The 20,541-nt window shown below is 43.5% G+C and overlaps 1 protein-coding gene across 3 annotated transcripts in view; it reads left to right on the top strand.

The window, feature by feature from the left end:
* LOC137321164 (coiled-coil domain-containing protein 17-like) overlaps positions 1-20,541 on the top strand; it is a 74,475-nt gene that overhangs the window by 19,512 nt on the left and 34,422 nt on the right. For all 3 annotated transcript variants that reach the window (XR_010962728.1, XM_067983417.1, XM_067983418.1), the window contains exons 3-7: positions 2,136-2,265; positions 3,485-3,638; positions 8,603-8,728; positions 17,550-17,689; positions 19,571-19,738. Coding sequence is in view for 2 of the 3 variants with exons in the window: in XM_067983417.1 (XP_067839518.1) it covers positions 2,136-2,265; positions 3,485-3,638; positions 8,603-8,728; positions 17,550-17,689; positions 19,571-19,738 (718 nt within the window). In the remaining variant the exon portion in view is untranslated. The remainder of the gene's footprint in view (positions 1-2,135; positions 2,266-3,484; positions 3,639-8,602; positions 8,729-17,549; positions 17,690-19,570; positions 19,739-20,541) is intronic.

Here is a 20,541-nt window from a genome sequence, read left to right as displayed (position 1 = left end):
GGATTTGGGTGTCCTTGTAGAGGAATCACAGAAAGTTAACATGCAGGCAATTAAGAAGGCAAATGGTATGTTAGCCTTTATTGCAAGGGGGCTGGAGTATAAGAGTAAGGAGGTCTTGTGCTGCAATTGTATAGGGCTCTGGTGAGACCACACCGGGAGTACTGTGTACAATTTTGGTCTCCTTACCTAAGGAAGGATATACTTGTCTTAGAGAGGGTGCAATGAAGGTTCACTAGATTGATTCCTGGGATGAGAGGGTTGTGCTGTGAGGAGCAATTGAGCAGAATGGGCCTATATTCTCTGGAGCTTAGAAGAATGAGAGATGATCTCATTGAAACATATAAAATTCTTAGAGGGCTTGACGGGGTAGATACTGAGAGGCTGTTTCCCCTGGCTGAAGAGTCTAGACCTAGAGGTCATAGTCTCAAGATGAGGGGTCGACCATTTAGGACCGAGATGAGGAAAAATTTCTTCACTCAGAGGGTTTGTAATTCTCTACCCCAGAGGGCTGTGGATGCTCAGTCGTTGAGTGTATTCAAGACTGAGATCGATAGATATTTGGACACTAAGGGAATCGAGGGATGTGGGGATAGGGTGGGAAAGTGGAGTTGAGGTAGAAGATCAGCCATGATCTTATTGAATGGTGGAGCAGGCTCAAGGGGCCATGTGGCCTACACCTGCTCCTATTTCGTATGTTTTTATGTTCTTATGAAACGAGTTTAAATACATATTTACATACAGGATCCTGTCATTTTATTACATCTGGTGCTACATCCATTGATTGCAAAGATATATGTGCATTAACTGTCCTTGGGTGGCATGTGCCTTAGGGGGTTGGAGTGGATTGATGGCTGTAGTCTACAGGGGAACAAACAGGTGGAATTTTAGGGCAAGGTGCTCCTGTTTTGATGCATTGGTTGACTTGTCTTTTATGGGGAATGCTGAGGCAGCCCTAGTGGTCATTGTGCCACATAGATCTCCAGGAAAAGCCCCAGCATTAGGGAAAGAAAGAAGGAACTTGCATTTATATAGAGCCTTTCACAACCTCAGAATGTCCCAAAATGATTTACAGCCAATGAAGTACTTTTGAAGTGTCGTCACTGTTGTAATGTAGGAAGGTAATTAAGGGTAGTCCTTAAGGGTAGCTTTGTATCCTGTTAACTGAAATGGTGTATTCTTGCTCTGTCTGAACTACTGAAATGGCCCACTGTTGTCAAATTTGAAAATGCAGGTCCTGATATTTATGGAGAGATGGGAGGGAGTGGGGGCGACTGTCAGCGGCCGGGAAATCTGGAAATCTGGGAAACGCGGAGGTTGTGCCGAATTTAATGGCAGGACCTCATTACATTTTTTTTCTCCATTTCCCGCCCGGCAGCCGGCCAGATTGAGAGGTTGGCTGGCTGCTGGGCGGGAAGTCCTGCGGGAGAAGGCCACAGCCGGGGACTGGAGAGGAGGGAGAGATCGCGGGAGGTGGGGGGGGGGGCGGGGAAGAGATCGCCAGGGTGGTGGGGGGGGGGGAAGCAGAGACATTGGATCGCGGGGAGGGTGTCGGCCGATCATGGGGAGGGTGTCAGAAGATCGTGAGGAAGGAGGCAGATCACGGCAGGTTATCTTGGGGAATTGGGGGAAGCACTCCTGCTCCTCCTGGCCCACAAGCAGTGCTGGAAAAGCACTTTGCTGCTGGATCCGGCAGTTCTCGCCTCCCTTTAGCTGCTGAGTTTCCCGAGCCCTGGGACACCCGGCCTGCAGCCGTTAAATCCAAATGGCTTCTAAAATCTGAGGCACGCAGCCTCATTAACATATTAAAATCACCAACCCGCCTCTGGAGAGCAGGTTACTTGTCCCCTCTCAACCCACCCCGGTTAAAGCGGAAGTAGGTGCATTCATAACGGGTTGGGATCGGGTTTCACATTTTTAAGAATTTAAACCCCCGCCCCCAGCCTCCTTCCTCCCTCCCCTCCCCCAGCAGGGGGGGTTAAAATTCTCCCTTCAGTGTCTGAGGATCCAAAACCACATTCAACCATTGCAAGGTACAGCAATTTGTTTTTGACGTAAAATGCCAGGTTATCATAAGTGCCAGAGTAACTATCCACTAACATTTTGTCCTGTGTTATGCCTTATGCCTTAAACCTCAGGATGGTCCAAGCCCCAGAGAGCAGTGGATGCGGGAACACAAGAACGAGTTGCAGAACTTGGCACAGGATCACGGGAAACACGTCACTGGTATATTATCTCGCAACAAGGAACTAGAGGAACAGAGAGCAGGTAAACTCCCAAGATTCGGTCAATAGTAATCCGAACTGATTACCGGAAAATCATCAAAATACAACAAAGACCGCTTCAGATTTGATAAAGGGTTACTATCTAATTCCATTTAATAAAGAAATGCTGCATTATTACCTCTCCCCAACACCAGGGGTTGCTGCCAAATTCCTTGCCTGATGTAGTCCCGGATGGGGAATAAGAAATTTTTAAATTTAAATGTATTGTCTCAATGCAGAACAGTAGTGGCTGCTTACGTTTATTATTCAACCTGTCATCTCTGTCAGGATTATTTAATGTTGTATTCTAGATAGAATTATCTTCCGTTATGGTTTTGCAATGGTCAAAACTGGAGTCCTGATGTAATCGGGTGTCTTTGTTCCATAGCCCTGTTGATCTTTCCAGAACTCTATCTTGAGCTATATTTTACAATCGATAAGGTAGAGCTTAGTAAACGTGTTGCTACTTTGTGTACAGTCACTTTCTAGTATCCTGCATTGCATAGTCCCTTATACACAAGGCAAGACCCTGACTCCACTATCAAATGAGGCATTGTTCACTCAACAGCTTGAGGTCTTAAAAATTGTTCTAATATTTCAAAATGCTGAACTCTTTGTGTATTTGTGAACTACTTAAATACTTTGGGCCTTTTTTTCCCAGATGTGACCTGGGACCCCCTTTCCCCTAAAGAAAGAAAAACCATGCATTTATATAGCGCCTTTCATGACCTCAGGCCATCCCAAGTGCTTCACAGACAATGAGGTAGATTTGAAGTGTAGCCATTGTTGTAATGTCGGGAAAGGCAGCAGCCAATTTGTGCACAAGGCCCCACAAACAACAATGAGTTAACAGATTTATAGTAATGTTGACCAGAACACCAGGAGAACTCCCCTGCCCACCTTCGTCCACCTGTGAGGGCAGATGGGGCTCGGTTTAACGTCTCATCCAAATGACAGCTCCTCTGATAGTGCAGCAATCCCTCAGTACTGTACTGAGGTGTCAGCCTAGATTATGTGCCTCAGTGTTAGGAGTGGGGTTTGAACCCATGACCTTCTGACTCAGGTGAAAGTGGTGCCAACTGATCCAAGGCTGATACTTAAGGGGAATGGCTAATGTTTGTCAAGCATTGTGTGTAATTGTGGCTTTCTGTAAGGTATACTTTTGTTATAGGTAGATTTATAGAGATTGCCACAGAAATTTAGCATTTGTAATTTCACTGCAGAGATTGTGAGAAGATTAAATGAATTGTCTGAGCAAAGCAAGACCTCTTCACAAGTGGAGAAAATGTTGGCAGAGCTTAAGGCACAAGAACACAAAAATGAGCTACTTCTGGAGTCAATGAAGCAACAGCTGGAGATCCTACAGCAGGAATCAATGTAAGCACATTCAAAAACATCACAGAGAAAAAAACTTTCAGGTCCAGGATTCATTTTTCTCTTTGAATTTGCCGCTATGCCAGTGGTGAAACGGGCAGCAGGCTCTGGTTTTGTCTTGCATTTGGGTTTTATGAGAAAATGTTGTTTAACTCAGCACAATGCCAATAAAAATCATAAAGAGGATCAACAAACTGTTGGGGGAGGGGTAATTTTCATCTTCATGGCCTGGCGGGGCAGATTGCCCACCTGGTATAAAACCTGCCCGATTGTCATCCCATTAAAATCAGAGGGATGAAATCGGATGGATTCTACAATGACGAGTGATCAGCTGTGTCAGATAACTACCCAGACCGTGAAGGTTGAAAATTACCCCCTTGTACTAGGGTTTTATCAGTGAAGCCACTAGCAATCACGTCTATGTCCACTTGACAAAGCTGAAAAAGATGAGGTTTGCATTTGTCTAGTTATTTAAATGTATTGATTAATTAATTAACTAAAAATATAGATTAATGGCCAATATCAACTAATTGTGAGTTAATGCCTAATTTGGACAATTTGCAATATCATGTGCATCCCCAATTTGTGATTGACTTGCTTGAATCTATGGTATTTTGGATCAGGGCTCAATTTAATGGATTGAAGGAAAGAGGGGCAAAAATGAAGTTAGAAGTACAAGCACAGTTGTCTATAAGCTTAAAATGTTATTGGTATAAAACTGTGGGCAAAAGGTGCTTTTTGCAAGAAGACCATAAGTCTTTAAAGACTTTAAAAACTACCAGATAGGTAAGGGGAGATTTTCTTGGGTTCACGCCCAGGTGCACCACATTGGAAAATATTGGAAAATCAGTTGGGTCAACATGCACACTGTACGCCTGCGTAAACGAGCCCATGCCAGCCGACAGCATAATCTGGATATCGTTCAGAGTTGGGCTGACAAGCGATGGTTCAAGGAGATGGCAAAACTCTGGAAGATGGAGTTCACTGTGGGAAAGTGTGAGGTCTTTGGATCTGAAAAAGACAAATCAGAATATTTTCTTGATGATGAGAGACTAGGAGCTGTGGAAGAGCAAAGGGATTTGGGTGTCCATGTGCACGGATCACTAAAAGCTAGTACACAGGTTCAAAAAGGCTAATGCAATATTGACGTTTATCTCAAGGGGGTTGAAATACAAAAGTGAGGAAATGATGCTTCAGTTTTACAGAGCCTTGGCCTGACCCCATCTGGAGAACTTTGTTCAGTTTTGGCACCAAACCTCAGCAAAGATATATTAGCGCAGATTCATCAGAATGACATCAGGCCTTAAAGGGCTAATTGTAAGGACAGGTTGCATTAACTTGCCTTGTATTTCCTTGAGTTTAGAAAGTTGAGGGGTGATATAATTGAGGTGCTTAAAATGATAGAGATTCAATTGGATTAGATACAGAGAAACCATTTCTTCTGCTGGGGGAATCCAGAACAAGAGCTGGCGGTGCAGTGATATACAGTCAGGAGGGAGTGGCCCTGGGAGTCCTCAGCATTGACTCTGGACACCATGAAATCTCATGGCATCAGGACAAACATGGGCAAGGAAACTTCCTGCTGATGACCACCTACCGTCCTCCCTCAGCTGATGAAGCAGTCCTCCTCCATGCTGAACACCACTTGGAGGAAGCACTGAGGGTAGTAAGGGCACAGTATGTACTCTGGGTGGGGGACTTCACTGTCCATCACCAAGAGTGGCTCGGTAGCACCCCTACTGACCGAGCTGGCCGAGTCCTGAAGGACATAGCTGCCAGACTGGGCCTGCAGAAGGTGGTGAGCGAACCAACACGAGGGAAAAACTTACTTGACCTCGCCTTCGCCAATCTACCTGTCGCAAATGCATCTGTCCATGACAGTATTGGTAGGAGTGACCACCGCACAGTCCTCGTGGAGACGAAGTCCCGTCCTCGCACTGAGGACACCATCCAACATGTTGTGTGGCACTACCACCGTGCTAAATGGGATAGGTTCAGAACAGATCTAGCAGCTCAAAACTGGGCATCCATGAGGTGCTGTGGGCCATCAGCAGCAGCAGAATTGTATTCCAGCACAATCTGTAACCTCATGGCCCGGCATATTCCTCACTCCACCATTACCAACAAGCCAGTGGATCAACCCTGGTTCAATGAGGAGTGTAGAAGAGCATGCCAGGAGCAGCACCAGGTGTACCTAAAAATGAGGTGCCAACCTGGTGAAGCTACAACTCAGGACTACATGCTAAACAGCGGAAGCAACATGCTGTAGACAGAGCTGAGCGATTCCACAACCAACGGATCAGATCAAAGCTCTGCAGTCCTGCCACATCCAGTCGTGAATGGTGGTGAACAATTAAACAACTAATAGGAGGACGAGGCTCTGTAAACATCCCCATCCTCAATGATGGCGGAGTGCAAAAGACAGGGCTGAAGCGTTTGCAACCATCTTCAGCCAGAAGTGCCGAGTGGATGATCCATCTCGGCCTCCTCCCGATATCCCCACCATTACAGAAGCCAGTCTTCAGCCAATTCGATTCACTCCACGTGATATCAAGAAATGGCTGAGTGCACTGGATACAGCAAAGGCTATGGGCCATGACAACATCCCGGCTGTAGTACTGAAGACTTGTGCTCCTGAATTAGCAGTGCCTCTAGCCAAGCTGTTCCATAACAGCTACAACACTGGCATCTAGCCGACAATGTGGAAAATCGCCCAGGTATGTCCTGTCCACAAAAAGCAGGACAAATCCAATCCGGCCATTACCGCCCCATCAGTCCACTCTCAATCATCAGCAAAGTGATGGAAGGTGTCGTCGACAATGCTATCAAGCTTACTCACGAATAACTGCTCACCGATGCTCAGTTTGGGTTCCGCCAGGACCACTCGGCTCCAGACCTCATTATAGCCTTGGTCCAAACATGGACAAAAGAACTGAATTCCAGAGATGAGATGAGAGTGACTGCATTTGACCGGGTGTGGCACCAAGGAGCCTTAGTAAAATTGAAGTCAATAGGAATCAGGGGGAAAACTCTCCAGTGGCTGGAGTCATACTTAGCACAAAGGAAGATGGTAGTGGTTGTTGGAGGCCAATCATCTCAGCCCCAGGTCATTGCTGCAGGAGTTCCTCAGGGTAGTGTCCTAGCCCCAACCATCTTCAGCTGCTTCATCAATGACCTTCCCTCCATCATAACGTTAGAAATGGGGATGTTTGCTGATGATTGCACAGTGTTCAGTTCCATTCGCAACCCCTCAAATAATGAAGCAGTCCGAGCCAGCATGCAGCAAGACCTGGACAACATCCAGGCTTGGGCTGATAAGTGGCAAGTAACATTCGCGCCAGATAAGTGCCAGGCAATGACCATCTCCAACAAGAGAGAGTCTAACCGCCTCCCCTTGACATTCAACAACATTACCATCGCCGAATCCCCCACCATCAACATCCTGGGGGTCACCATTGACCAGAAACTTAACTGGACCAGCCATATAAATACTGTGGCTACAAGAGCAGGTCAGAGGCTGGGTATTCTGCGGCAAGTGACTCATCTCCTGACTCCCCAAAGCCTTTCCACCATCTGCAAGGCACAAGTCAGGAGTGTGATGGAATACTCTCCACTTGCCTGGATGAGTGCAGCTCCAACAACACACAAGAAGCTCGACACCATCCAGGACAAAGCAGCCCGCTTGATTGGCACCCCATCCACCACCCTAAACATTCACTCCCTTCACCACCGGCGCACAGTGGCTGCAGTGTGTACCATCCACAGGATGCACTGCAGCAACTCGCCAAGGCTTCTTCGACAGCACCTCCCAAACCCGCGACCTCTACTACCTAGAAGGACAAGAGCAGCAGGCACATGGGAACAACACCACCTGCATGTTCCCCTCCAAGTCACACACCATCCCGACTTGGAAATATATCGCCGTTCCTTCAACGTCACTGGGTCAAAATCCTGGAACTCCCTTCCTAACAGCACTGCGGGAGAACCTTCACCACATGGACTGCAGCGGTTCAAGAAGATGGCTCAGCACCACCTTCTCAAGGGCAATTAGGGATGGGCAATTAATGCTGGCCTTGCCAGCGATGCCCACATCCCATGAACGAATAAAAAATTGGCCTATTCCTTTTCCAAAATTGCAACCGCCACCAAGCTCTTCGAGTAACTGGGGATGGGCAATAAATGCGGCCTAAATTCGAGATAATTATATGGATTCTCCTGGTCCTTCACTATAAGGTTCTATTGCAACTTTCCTATAGGATTGGACTGCACTATCCTTACTACTTCTGCACGTTTCATCCATGAGAAGTTTCATAGTGTTCCCCTACAAGTTTCAGCTCAACTACTACTGATTTGTTGACAAATTTGTTGACAAAAGTACAAGGAAGTGAGAAGAATATCCTAGGAATGAGCTTCAGCTTGTCTGGAGTCAGATATTCGTTCAAGGGCAGTGAGGAAGAAATCAAAGAGAGAATTGGCCCGGTTTCCAAAACTCTCCACCACTGGGGTTTTCCTCTGGGTCTGTTTCAGACTAATTGATGGAGATTGATTGCAATGATTATTCAACAACTCCATTATTGTTGCTATTACCAGGATGGTAGAAGGCGAGTTGGATGGACCTTGGTCTTTTTTCATCTAGCAATTCCTGTGGTGCAATGTTTACTCTGCATATTTTCAGCATTGGAATACAAAGCGGCATTAGTGGGTGTAGGCTGTCCACCCACCCTTTTTTTGGGGGATGGTTCACATCATGAGTGGAATGGAAAAAGGCAAAAAAAAAGCAAATCTTAACTGAGGAATTTCATTTTAAGTTTCTTTTCAAAAACCCTCGTGAAGTGAGGTTGTTAATCAGCTTTTGACTCAAATTTCTAGGGCAATAGGCTGAATTATTGGGAAAATTTCAAATTGTCAGAATACAACCTGTATCAGGGAGTTTTCAGTAACTAATTCTTATACTTTTATTAATGCAGACGAAACAAAGTTGTAAGCAGACAGAGCACTTTGCACTCACATTCATCAAAGAAAAAGGAAAAGGTTCAGCAGCCACAGACTTTCGTTCCTTTCTATGGAGGAGGAAGCCTGTCATCCGAAATCAGGTAAATCTTTTCTGGACTAAATCCAGTTAATGATGGGGCTGTGATACTACACGGTGTTAATTGTACCTTCTAGTAATCTATAATCAATGAATGAAAATAAATTAACAACAACAACTTGCATTTATATAGTGTTTTTAACATAGAAAAACGCCCCAAGGCGCTTCACAGGTGTGTTATCAGACAAAAATTGACGCCGAGACAAAGAAGGAGATATTGGAATGGGTGACTAAAGGCTTGGTTAAAGAGGTAAGTTTTAAGGAGAGTCCTAAAGGAGGATAGAAAGATTTAGGAAGAGAACTCCAGAGCTTACGGCCTATAAAGCAAAAGGCACAGCCACCAATGGTGGGGCGAAGGGAGGAGGCGATGTACAAGAGTCTAGAGTTGGATGAACGCAGAGTTCTCGGAAGGTTGTAGGGCTAGAGGAGATTACAGAGATAGGGAGGAGCGAGACCGTGGAAGGATTTGAACATAAGGATGAGAGTTTTAAAATTAAGACATTAGTGGACCGGGAGCCAATGTAGGTCAGCGAGCGCAGGGGTGATGGGTGAACAGGACTTGGTGCAGGTTTAGATACGGGCAGCAGAATTTTGGATGAGCTCGAGTTTATGGAGGGTGGAAGATATGAGGCTGGTTAGGAGAGGATTGGAATTGTCGAGTCTGGAGGTAACAAAAGTATGAATGAGGGTTTCAGCAGGAGATAAGATGAGGCCAGGGCGAAGGCGGGCGATGTTACGGAGGTGGAAGTAGGTGGTTAGACTGTAGACCCTGTACCGAATTTGATTACACTTGCGTACTGTTTAAAAAAAAAGCATTTGCATCATATTTTGCAACACAAGTACGTTTTGTTGAGACACAAATAATTTATAGTATAGTTTCCTGTCCATTTTCAGTAATCTACAGAGCTGACTTTACATGGCTCCACCAGTGGAATGCAGCACAGCTGGTGGCGGACACAGGTTGCAAAATCAGGTTCTTAACTTCAAGCATCCAATTTTCTAAGATGTGATTTTGGGGACGGAGTGCAGCTGCGTGACACATATGCACAAGCCTAATTTAAGAGGTATATTTAAGCAAAAGAAGCACCATGTTGTATTTCAAGACAATGGACAAGGCTCTGCTCTGAGCACAAACTTCACCTACATAAAATGGCCACTTTACTGCTCTACCTATCTGGTCTGCTTTGGCAAGGTTGCTGCTATTGTTTCTGTTGATGTCTAATTTTTATTTTGTGGGTAGTGAGCATTCTTTGTGCATTGAAATTTGCATACTTTTTCTTTCTATATTTCTGCCTTTTTGCTAAAGCCTTCAGTTTGCTTAGTCTGGACAATTACTGCTGCAGTACAAGTTGTACCTAACAAGGCTTCGAGGATGAGAATCTCTTTGGCTTTTCCCAAAGTGCTGCATGAATTGGATAAGGAAGACCAATGTGTGAGGACACTAAATCTTCAGGTTCAAGGATACCTCAGGCAACATGTTCACTGTCACCAATACCCAAGGACCTGTGGTTTTTTAATTCATTAATTTATTGCCCATCCCTAGTTGCCCTTGAGAAGGTGGTGGTGGGCCTTCTTCTTGAACCTTTGCAGTCCGTGTGGTGAAGGTGCTCCCACAATGATGTTGGGTAGGGAGTTCCAGGATTTTGACCCAGCAACAATGAAGGAACAGCGATGTATGTCCAAGTTGGGATGGTGTGTGACTTGGAGGATGACTTGGAGGTAGTGGTGTCCCCATGCACCTGCTGCCCTTGTCCTTCTAGGTGGTGGAGGTTGCGGGTTTGGGAGGTGCTGCCGAAGAAGACTTGGTGAGTTGCTGCAGTGCGCCCTGTAGATAGTACACACTGCAGCCACGGTATGTTGCTGGTGGAGGGAATGGATGTTTAAGCCAGTTTGCACACCGTGCTACCCTTGCAGGCTTTGTTAAACAAGATCTGTTTTTTGTCAGACATGCTTCATTACAGAGGCAGTGACCAAACTATGCCATTTGCTGTGGGCTGACTTACTGATGTCCTCAAGAACTGGATGCCTCTTCCCATGGCTGTGAAATTAATAATGGCATAAAGCTTCTAGGCAACAAGATCCATTCAAGCCATCAGCCATATGCTGTCAGCCTTAGTTCACTGGTAGCACTCTTGCCTCTGAGTCAGCAGGTCATGCATTAAAGTCCCATTCCAGAGAAATGAGCACATAATCCAGGCTGGCTGGTATAGTATTAGGGGCGTGCTGAACAGCTGGAGGTGTAGTCTTTCAGATAAGACATTAAACCAAGTCCTCATTTGATCCCATGTCAATATTTGAAGAAGAGCAGGGGAGTTCTCCCTGGTGTCCTGGTCAACATTTATTCCTCAACCAACATCACTAAAACAGATGATGTGGTCATTTGTCTCATTGCTGTTTATGGGACCTTGATGTGTGCAAATTGGCTGCCATGTTTCCTGCATTACAACAGTACTGTGGGATGTGAAGCACTTTAGGATGTCCTGAGGATGTGAAAGGTGCTATATAAATGCAAGGCCTTCTTTATTTTTATAATTTAGTCTATCATATCTCTACCAAGCGAGTGACTGATGCCATGTTTGTCAGTGGAAACACCTTTATAACTTTCCCAGTGGAAAGAAGACACCAACTGGAGAAGGCACAGAACGTCATCCACTGTACAGGCTTCCGAAGAGTACAAGGATCCATCTACCAACTTGAATGCATACAGGAAGAGGAAGGGGTACTATACCATAATTATTCAGACCAAAGAAATGCAGTCCTGCATGTTAATGTCTGTTATCCAGAGGGTAGCCATGAATCTTTTATTCCTCAGCAGTCCACAGTAGGAGACCCTTCCAGCCATGGCTAATAACCTCAATTAGAAATCCCACACAACAGCATAGCACAGAAACAGTGAGATCCATGACGCAACTCGAGTGACTGTCAAGCAAAGCTTAGGAATGCTGAAGGAATGATTCAGTTGTATGAACCAGTTGGTTAGGGTGTTGGTTTACAGTCCAACCAGAGTCATTATTGTCTGCTGCATGCTGCATAGTTTTGCTTTTGAATGAAAGAGTGGGCATGCACTATGCTCCTATGCACTAGTTTGGAAAATTGGGCCTTATGGCACTGAGTTTAATTATGTAAACATGTTCTAGCAAGCTGAATTCCTTGCATCAGCTGGTTTAAAACTAGATACTTCAAGCAGGACATATTTAGTCCATACTTCTGAGGATCAGTAGCAGGAAGAGCCAGAGGCAATTAATCTGATTTTTAAAAAAAACATCGATTGCAGAGCTACACTGTGAGTCACATGTTGCAAAAGAGAAAAGATTCTAATATGTGAAGGTAGGAGAAGAAGGGTGAAAAGAAACCATTAGGTTTGCCCCATCCAGTCGATGCTCCTACCCGACACTCTGTTCGCCGCCTAACAGAGCAGTCTCTTGGGAGAGGCAAAAAGATCTGCGGCCAATTCAGGATGACCTCTGGGCAATTCCTCTCTAACCCCCTCAGTCAATCAAGCAAGCTCCAGGTAACCATAGTTGCCCATGAAACATCACAGTCACAATTAACTGGCAACTTGCCCCTATAACTAGAAATGTCCTCTTCTCCCAGGAATAGGAGTGTAGCAATTCCATACTTACCACATACCTTGGGAGTTTATTCCAGAGGGTTGTGACTCTCTCTGGTGGGCTGGGGCTGGGAGTGGGGGTACTTCCTGGCATCTAGCTTAATGCTTTGTCATGGATTTTATTGGTATAACCATCCAATACTACAATCCCATACCATTTCAAATGACCTGCATCCAAACACCGCTTCATTTTAAAACTTCAAACATATCCCTGTGTATCTTCAAAGTATTAGACCTATCTCTTGGAGCTTATCCTCATGACTAAGAGTTTTAAAATTTGGTATCATTCTGGTCATTGCCCTCTGTCCACTCTCCAGAGCCTTGTTATCCTTTATCATGAACAGGGACCAAAAGTGGAAAGAATACGCCAAGTGTGGATGTACCTGACCCTCATACAGCATAAGCATAGTACACTCCATTTTGTGCTCAATGGTCCTAGTAATACAACCTAATTTGCTTTCCCTATGCTCACCTCACACACCTTGTGCACCTTTTAATAAGTGATCAACTACTTCCCCCAGGTCTCCTCCTTAATTTATAAACATTTAACAGGTATCCCTGCATGGGAGAGATGCCCACAGCTTCCTAACTCCAGATGTATGGTCCACATTAAATATCATCAGCCACACATCTGGTCCATTCACCTAATTTATCTAAATTGGTCTGTAATCTATCAATGTGTTCTGAATTACTAAACCCTATGCACATTTCTTTTGCTTCTTCTGCAAATGTAAGAATGATTCTGTTTAACCCTTTCTCTAGATCATTAATGAAAATGATGAACAACAGTGGTCCCAATATGGAACTCTGCCCATAGCCGGGTCCCATTCAGATCATCTGCAATTAATAACAACCCTCTGACTGGGTGCATGCTTGATAATGGGAATAATATTGTGATTTGATTTAATAAGTTTCCTTTGTCCCTTTTTTATGATTTGTGGGTTTATTGTTTGTGCCCCTCTAAAAAGGGGGCACTTTTGTTAAGTGTATTTGGGTTGATGACACTGGGGCAAGCCAGTGTCTCCTAATGGATTAAATTAAAAGAGTAATAACAAGTGTCTGATTGTCTGTGGTCAAAGGGTAGAATTGACTTGCTTACCTTTAATGATGATAACTTTTTGATCATCCTCTGTTATTAAATGAATTTCTGGAAAATTGACTCTTTGAATGACACAGTAGCCGAGACTCTAAGTTTAAGAAAAACCCTCAAAGGTCAGTTTGCAAGACTGGATTGTTGGATATATCTTTTCAGCAAATGTCTACCATTTATCTTTGAGGAATTCGGGAAGTTCACCACAGACTGGAACCTCAAGCACATTACTTGAAGTAACTCAATGACCTCAAGCATATTGCCAAGATATCCAAGAGTAATGGAAATGCTGAATGAGCAGTCCAATAACAAAATCTCTAATGATAAAGGTTAAAATAGCCAGGGCAGACCAATTCATTGCAGTGCTGGACTATAAGAATGCAATTTGTACATGGAGTGCGAAGCAATCTGTTGCAGTGTTGATGAGCAGAACCGAGATTCTACTATTTACAATAGGCTTTTCAGTCAAAATAAAAATGAATGAAAATGTGCAACAGAAGCTCAGAAAGTACTAAGGGAGCCAAAGAATCTTCACCCCTGAAGGAAGGAGATTTCATGAGAATGTTGCTGATGGGACAAGATAGAGGTCTAAAGAGGAGAAGGCACTGAAACTTGTGAGGTTCTCTCAGAAGGTGGACAAGTGTTGAGAAATTGTTAGCATCTGAGGAAATTGCAAGAGAATTGGATCCATCGCTATACTCACTCATGGGTATGATGAACTCGAGCTCAGACACCTACATCTCGAGAAGCACAGACACAGTAAGATGAGAGTGCGGAATTAATACTGAGAGAATAGGATACCTGTTCCAGAATGGATGATGAATCAAAATCAATGGTCCTTGTGCGACAATGTCTGAAAGAACTGTTAAGAGAAAGATTTTGTTACTTTAAGTTGTTGATTTGTTCTGAGCGAAGAATGTATGAGATATCTCGGTACAGATTAGTAGCTTAGCCTCATGCTGGGCACAGGGTTTTGACCTAGTTGTGCTGAAGTTTTGAACGACAATGAATAACTTAAAAGAAATTAAAAGAGAAAAGTGTAAATTCCTACAGCAGGGCCACCGGGTGCACTGGTTACACCTATAGAGAGAAGCACCAGCAATTGTGCAGAGCTGGGAAGGCAGTGGCTGAATCAGGCTCAGCGATGTAAGTAAACTGTTCCTATACTTCAAAATAAAAGTCCAACTTCCTTGCCTAAAGAAGCAGCGGTGTGTGAGAACCTCTAAGAAACATAGTTTGTCTTTAAATATCAAAAGAGTAACAATATATGGCAGTGAGGATCAAGAAGTATATTCTGCTGAATTGTCACATGATGCAAAGGGACACAGACAGATTAAGTGAGTGGGCAAAACTATGGCAGATGAACTTTAATGTGGGCAAGTGTGAAGCCATGTACTTTGGACGTAAGAAAGATAAATCAGAGTATTTTATAAATGGTGAGAAACTAGGAAATGTAGAAGAGCAAAGAGATTTGTGAGTTCAAGTACACAAATCATTTAAAGCTAGTAGACAGGTACAAAAAGCAACCGAAAAACCTAGTGGAATGTTGAACTTTATCTCAAGGGGGCTGGATTACAAAGGGGAGGCAGGTATACTGTAGTTGTATAGAGCCTTGGTCAGACCCTATCTGGAGTATTGCATTGAGTTTTGGGCACCACACCTCAGGTAGGATATATTGGCCTTTTCAAGAGGGTGCAACCCGGATTCGCCAGAATGATACCGGGGCTGAGAGGGTTAAATTATGAAGACAAATTGCATAAACTTGGCTTGTATTTCCTTGAGTTTAGAAGATTGAGGGATGATCTGATCGAGGTATTTAAAATTTTAAAAGGATTCAATAGAGTAGATACAGAGAAACTATTTCCTCTGATAGAGGAATCAACAACCAGGGAACATAATCTTAAAATTAGAGCTAGGTCATTTAAGAGGAAAATCAGGAAGTACTTTTTCACACAAAGTGTTGTAGAAATCTGGAATTTTCTCCCCCAAATGGCTGTGAATGCTGAGTCAATAGGAGTTTTCAAGACTGAGAGAGATAGATTTTTGCTAGGTAAAGATATGAAGGGATATGGAGCAAAGGTGGGGTACAGATCAGCCATGATCTAACAGAATGGCGGAACAGGCTCGTGGGGGTTTATGGCCTACTCCTGTTCCTATGATGCTAAACAATATAAAGAGTAATATCATTATTAATATTTTGTTCTCTGTTTATCCTTGTTCTTTTCAAGGATGCTGCCTGTTATGAGGTAATTTAAATATGAAGAAAGACTTGAGAAATTGGAGCTGCTTTCTTCAGGACAGAGGAGGTTAAGGGGTGATTTCATAGAGATGTTTTAAATTATATCGGAATGGGACAGAGTAGTTAGAAACAGACTGTTTCCTGTAGTTGAGGGGTGTCTAGTACAAGAGGACATAGAAATAAGATTAAACGTAAGATATTTAGGACAGAGCAGCAGAAATATTTCTACACAGAGGGTTGCGAAGCTGCGGAATGCAATATCTGAGTTGGTGACTGAAACAGAAACCATGTCAACAGTTAAGAATAGGTTACATAGGTGGTTGAAGGAAAATGGAATAAAGGGATATGGGAACAGGGTGGACACATGGGATTAGGACTACTGCTCGTGTGGAGGATAAACACCAACATGGACTGGTTTGGCTGAATGGCCTGTTTCTGTGTTATAACTTCGATGTCGTTTTATGCTTTAAGAAGCACCTTGCAGGCAGACATTTTGTCTCCCCCCGCTGTGACATCATGAATGGGAAGTACTTTGCACAATACACCGCTGCACCATATTTTAGCCCAAGTTATGTGTTGTGAACAGATGGAAAACTGAGGGAAGAATTACATTTTTTTATTTTGCATCATTGCCTGCACCAATTGTATTCCAGTTCCCTAAAAGTGATGCTTCATGTCACCAAATAAATATTCATGGTTTTCGTTGAGTGAGTTTCTGTCGTGTTTTTTCTTCACAGTCTATCTTTATATATGGCTGTCAGCTTTGGAAAGGGAATACTAGGATTAAAAGTTTGTCTTTACATTTCATTAGTTGCCTTGTCCAATCTCAGGCCATCTTCATGTCCTGTGCCTTCCAGTGTCGGCCATGGCTCGGTGGTAGCATTCTTGCCTCTATATCAGAAGGTTGTGGGTTTAAGCCCCCCTCCAGAGACTTGAGCATATAATGAATCTAGACTGACACTCCAGTCCAGCACTGAGGGAGTGCTGCACTGTTGGAGGTGCTGTCTTTCGGATGAAATGTTAAAAACCGAGACCCTGTCTGTCCTTTCAGATGGTTGTAAAAGATCCCATTGCACTATTTCGAAGAAGAGCGGGGAGTTCTCCTCAGTGTGCAAATCAATTCCATGCTTTTCTGCCACTTTTAATTTTTGGCAGTATTTTGCATTTGGTATTTTTAACAAAAGTGGTCTGTGCATTTACAATAATCACATAGTTATTGGAAATATTCTGCCGTGTGCAGAGAAATGCATTTTTGGAGCTTTGAGAATTACCAAACTTAGAAAAACTGGTGTCTGTAAAACCTCACTAACCCTGCCTGACATTACAATTTATTACATGAAAAGTTCAATATCTGGCAAGTTACTAAAATTTCACTGGTGTTTGTTTCTATTACTTTTTGCTGTTATTTTTTCAAGTATAAAGGGTGCTTAAATGAAAAATCTTTGAATCTGGCTTGTTGTTTACTGTATTTTATCAAAGAAAATAGACTCAGAGTTTGAGTTGCCCTTAGACAAAACATATTATCTGAAGTATAGTTTTCTTGTTTGTATTTGGTTGAGTTTTGCTTCTCCTCCCAAGCCCTGCTCCATATCTTGGCCAAAAGGATGAATTTTTGACCTGTTCGTAGGCCTGTACCAGACATCTGATTGCTGGGAGGTGCACAAAGAGCAGCTGGTATGATCCTTCCCCTGATTTTCCCTCCCGTATTTGTCTAGGCCTCTGCTCCGCTCTTCCACAGATGGCATGGCTAAGATTGGTAGCTCATTGTATAGGGAGTGGAAGGCAAAAGCTGTGCAGTCTATTTTTCAGCAGAATTGGACGATAAACTTGAGATACTCCCTGTGTGATTTGTGTTGACGATTCGTGTATCTGAATTTCCCCCACAGTGTCTTGCGGCTTTCCTACCTGCAGAACGGCGGCAATGATCAGCTGATCCTCGTACAGCTACAGGACCTCTTGGCAGAAGCTCTGCAAATGGAACGGAGGGTGAAGCACCCAAGGACTCACCGGAAGGAGAGGAACCACAGTATGGTTGTGTAGAAGTTTGTTTAGCAATGGTGCTAATATATGGGAAAGGCATTCATACCTGTGAGGAGCATTGCCAGCCTGTTGTACAGGGGTGTACATCAATCAATCAATCAATCAATGCATTCCTCCAACCGACGAGCACTCCAGGCTGCTTGGCCTTTGTACTAAGCAGCACAATACTATTTTCAAATCATGATCAGGCCCATTTTTTTTTTGTTCTCTTTCTGAATTTTCTTTTCCTCTCTAACAGACAGAAGTGAGAACACGCCAAGTTGCAAATGGAAATTAAAAATACTTTGAACCTAATTACGTACGTCTGCACCGTAAAATGGAGGAAAGTGCATAATACCACAGAAAATAATTATTGTTTTAAATCAGCAGCTGCTGAGTGTCTGCAGAGGCTACAATGCAGAGGCTTTTTAATAGATTAATACAGCTGGCAAAGGTTTTATTAGATTAGATATTAGGTCGTTAAAGGAACAGCCTGGAATAATCTGGGTATGGTAGTGATTATGTTACTGGACTAGTAATCTAGAGTCCTGGACTAATAATCCAGAGAATGTGAGTTCAAATCCCACCATGGCAGTTTGAGAATCAGAATTCAGATAAAAAGCTGGCATCAATAAAGTGACCATGAAGCTGTCAGAATGTTGTGAATCCCACTGGTTCACTAATGTCCTTTAGGGAAGGAAACCTGATATCTTTACCTCGTCTGGCCTATATGTGATTCCAGTCCCACACCAATGTGATTGGCTTGTTAAGAGTCAATCAGTTGTATCAAACCACTACAATTAAGAAGGCGGCTCACCACCCTCAGGGCAACTAGGGATGGGCAATAAATGCCAGCCTTGCCAACGACGGCCACATCCCGAGAATGAATTTAAAAAATGAAAGCAGTGAACAAAAGCTAGTTTGGAACAGGGCTGAGCCTTCAAGTGTCCTGTTCCACAGTAGTCTTGGAAATAGTGAGAAGGTCGCAGTCCTGAGTCGGAGGGTAATCACCTAGGGGGATGTTTTTAAATAATATTTTTTGGCTTGTAACTTTTTTAAGATTACTTACAGGCCAGGTTTTCACACAACTGCTCAAAGCTAGTGCCACCATAATTTTTTTTTTAGAAAGCTAACTTCGCAAGGTACAAGTAGCATTGATAGAACCATCACCTTACGTCACTGCCTCCGATCTGCTGAGCTGTCTCCGTCACCTCCACAGTACATAAACACCAATCACTTCTATCTTTTAAGGTGGTGAGTGGTGCAACATGTTGGAGCTCTACCACATGGTGTCATGGTGTGCTGGAATGAAGGGCCAACCCCCCTTCTGTCTCCCTTCCCCCCCCCCTTTACTCTGCTGAGTTCTTGACATTCTATCAAGTGGATACCAAGTGCCTCCCCAGAGGGGGGAGGAGGGAGAGTTGTTGGTAGGCCGCTGTTCCATACCTTCCAGCAGGAGGTCATCCTACTCCCCCACCCCCACCTTCTTGTTTACTGGAGGTTTTTAGCTTGACAAAACCTACAGAGGGACAAAGGGAATGGGGGATGGAATAAATTCTGAGGAAAAATACTTTAAAGAAAAAATCATATTACTTTTTTTGAAATATTCTTTAAAAGTGGTGTAATGAGATTGGAATAATGAAAATAAATGGTCATAAACTGAGGGCAGTCTATGCGCAAATTTCCGATTTGTGGTGCTAGCGGGTGAGACTCCTCACCGGAAGTGTGGACTCGTAAAGTTCTCCCCCTCTCTAGAGGTTCAGCTTGAGGTCTTGTTCTTCACTCAACTCAGTCATTTAATATATATAATATACTGACTCTCTGTCTTTTATAATTGAATTAAATTTATTGAAATCTGCATTTAAACAGACTTCATCTTGATTGACAGGGGGACACGATACATTTAAACGCAATTTAGATTCGGAGCTGATCTCCCTGGAGTTGGAAAATCAGCGGCTGGAAGAAGAAATTCTCAAACTGCAGCTAAAACGACAAAGGAACCGTGGAAGTCAAAAATCACTGAAGACTTCCATTGGCCAAAGGCTAATGTTATTGGGTAAGCTTTGCAAAGTATTTATCAGCATTTATTCATTTACTGGGATCCTAAAAAGCAAATAGAGTGGAGTCTTATTGTGTGTGCAACATGGCGGGATAGATAAAAAGCGAACTAGCATACAGCATCAATATCTGGACAGGTGCAATATTATGTTGGGAAAGCATGTGGGACATGGTGAGTTTAATTGTACTTAAGCTGACTGGATTTCCAATTTAAAACCTGTGACACGCCAGTTTGTATAGTAGACTGACATCTTCTGTTTAAATAAAGAAAGAACTTGCATTTATGACCACAGGACACCCCAAAGCACTTTACAGCCAATTAAGTACTTTTGAAGTGTAGTCACTGTTGTAATGTAGGAAACACGGCAGCCAATTTGTGCACAGTAAGGTTCCACAAACAGCAGTGTGATAATAACCAGTTAATCTGTTTTAGTGATGTTGATTGAGGGATAAATGTTGGCCAGGACACCAGGGAGAACTCCCCTGCTCTTCTTTAAATAGTGAATAGTGACTTGCTCTTATGGCAAGGTAATTAAGAGGTCACAGTGTGTCTGGTGCAGTGAGTTAAAATATCACCCTGGTACAAGAGGGGGATGCCTCAATCCCAGAGTAGGTTGGGTTTAAGGTGCATTATTGAGGCAGAGGAGAGGGAGCTTTACACTGAACCTGGCCCAAGCTCTGCCTGACCTCTAAGTGCTTGATGCTGACACCTGTGATAAAAGACTTCTGTTCCCAGGCATTAACATTACTTGTTTTGAGAAGAACAAAAAAAATTGTAATTGAATGAAATAAAATTTAATT

The sequence above is a fragment of the Heptranchias perlo genome, chromosome 4 (genome assembly GCF_035084215.1).
Source record: "Heptranchias perlo isolate sHepPer1 chromosome 4, sHepPer1.hap1, whole genome shotgun sequence".
In the NCBI taxonomy this organism is placed as follows: Eukaryota; Metazoa; Chordata; class Chondrichthyes; order Hexanchiformes; family Hexanchidae; genus Heptranchias; species Heptranchias perlo.
The sequence above is the reverse complement of the archived record's forward strand: the minus strand, read 5'-3'. Positions and strand labels throughout refer to the sequence as shown.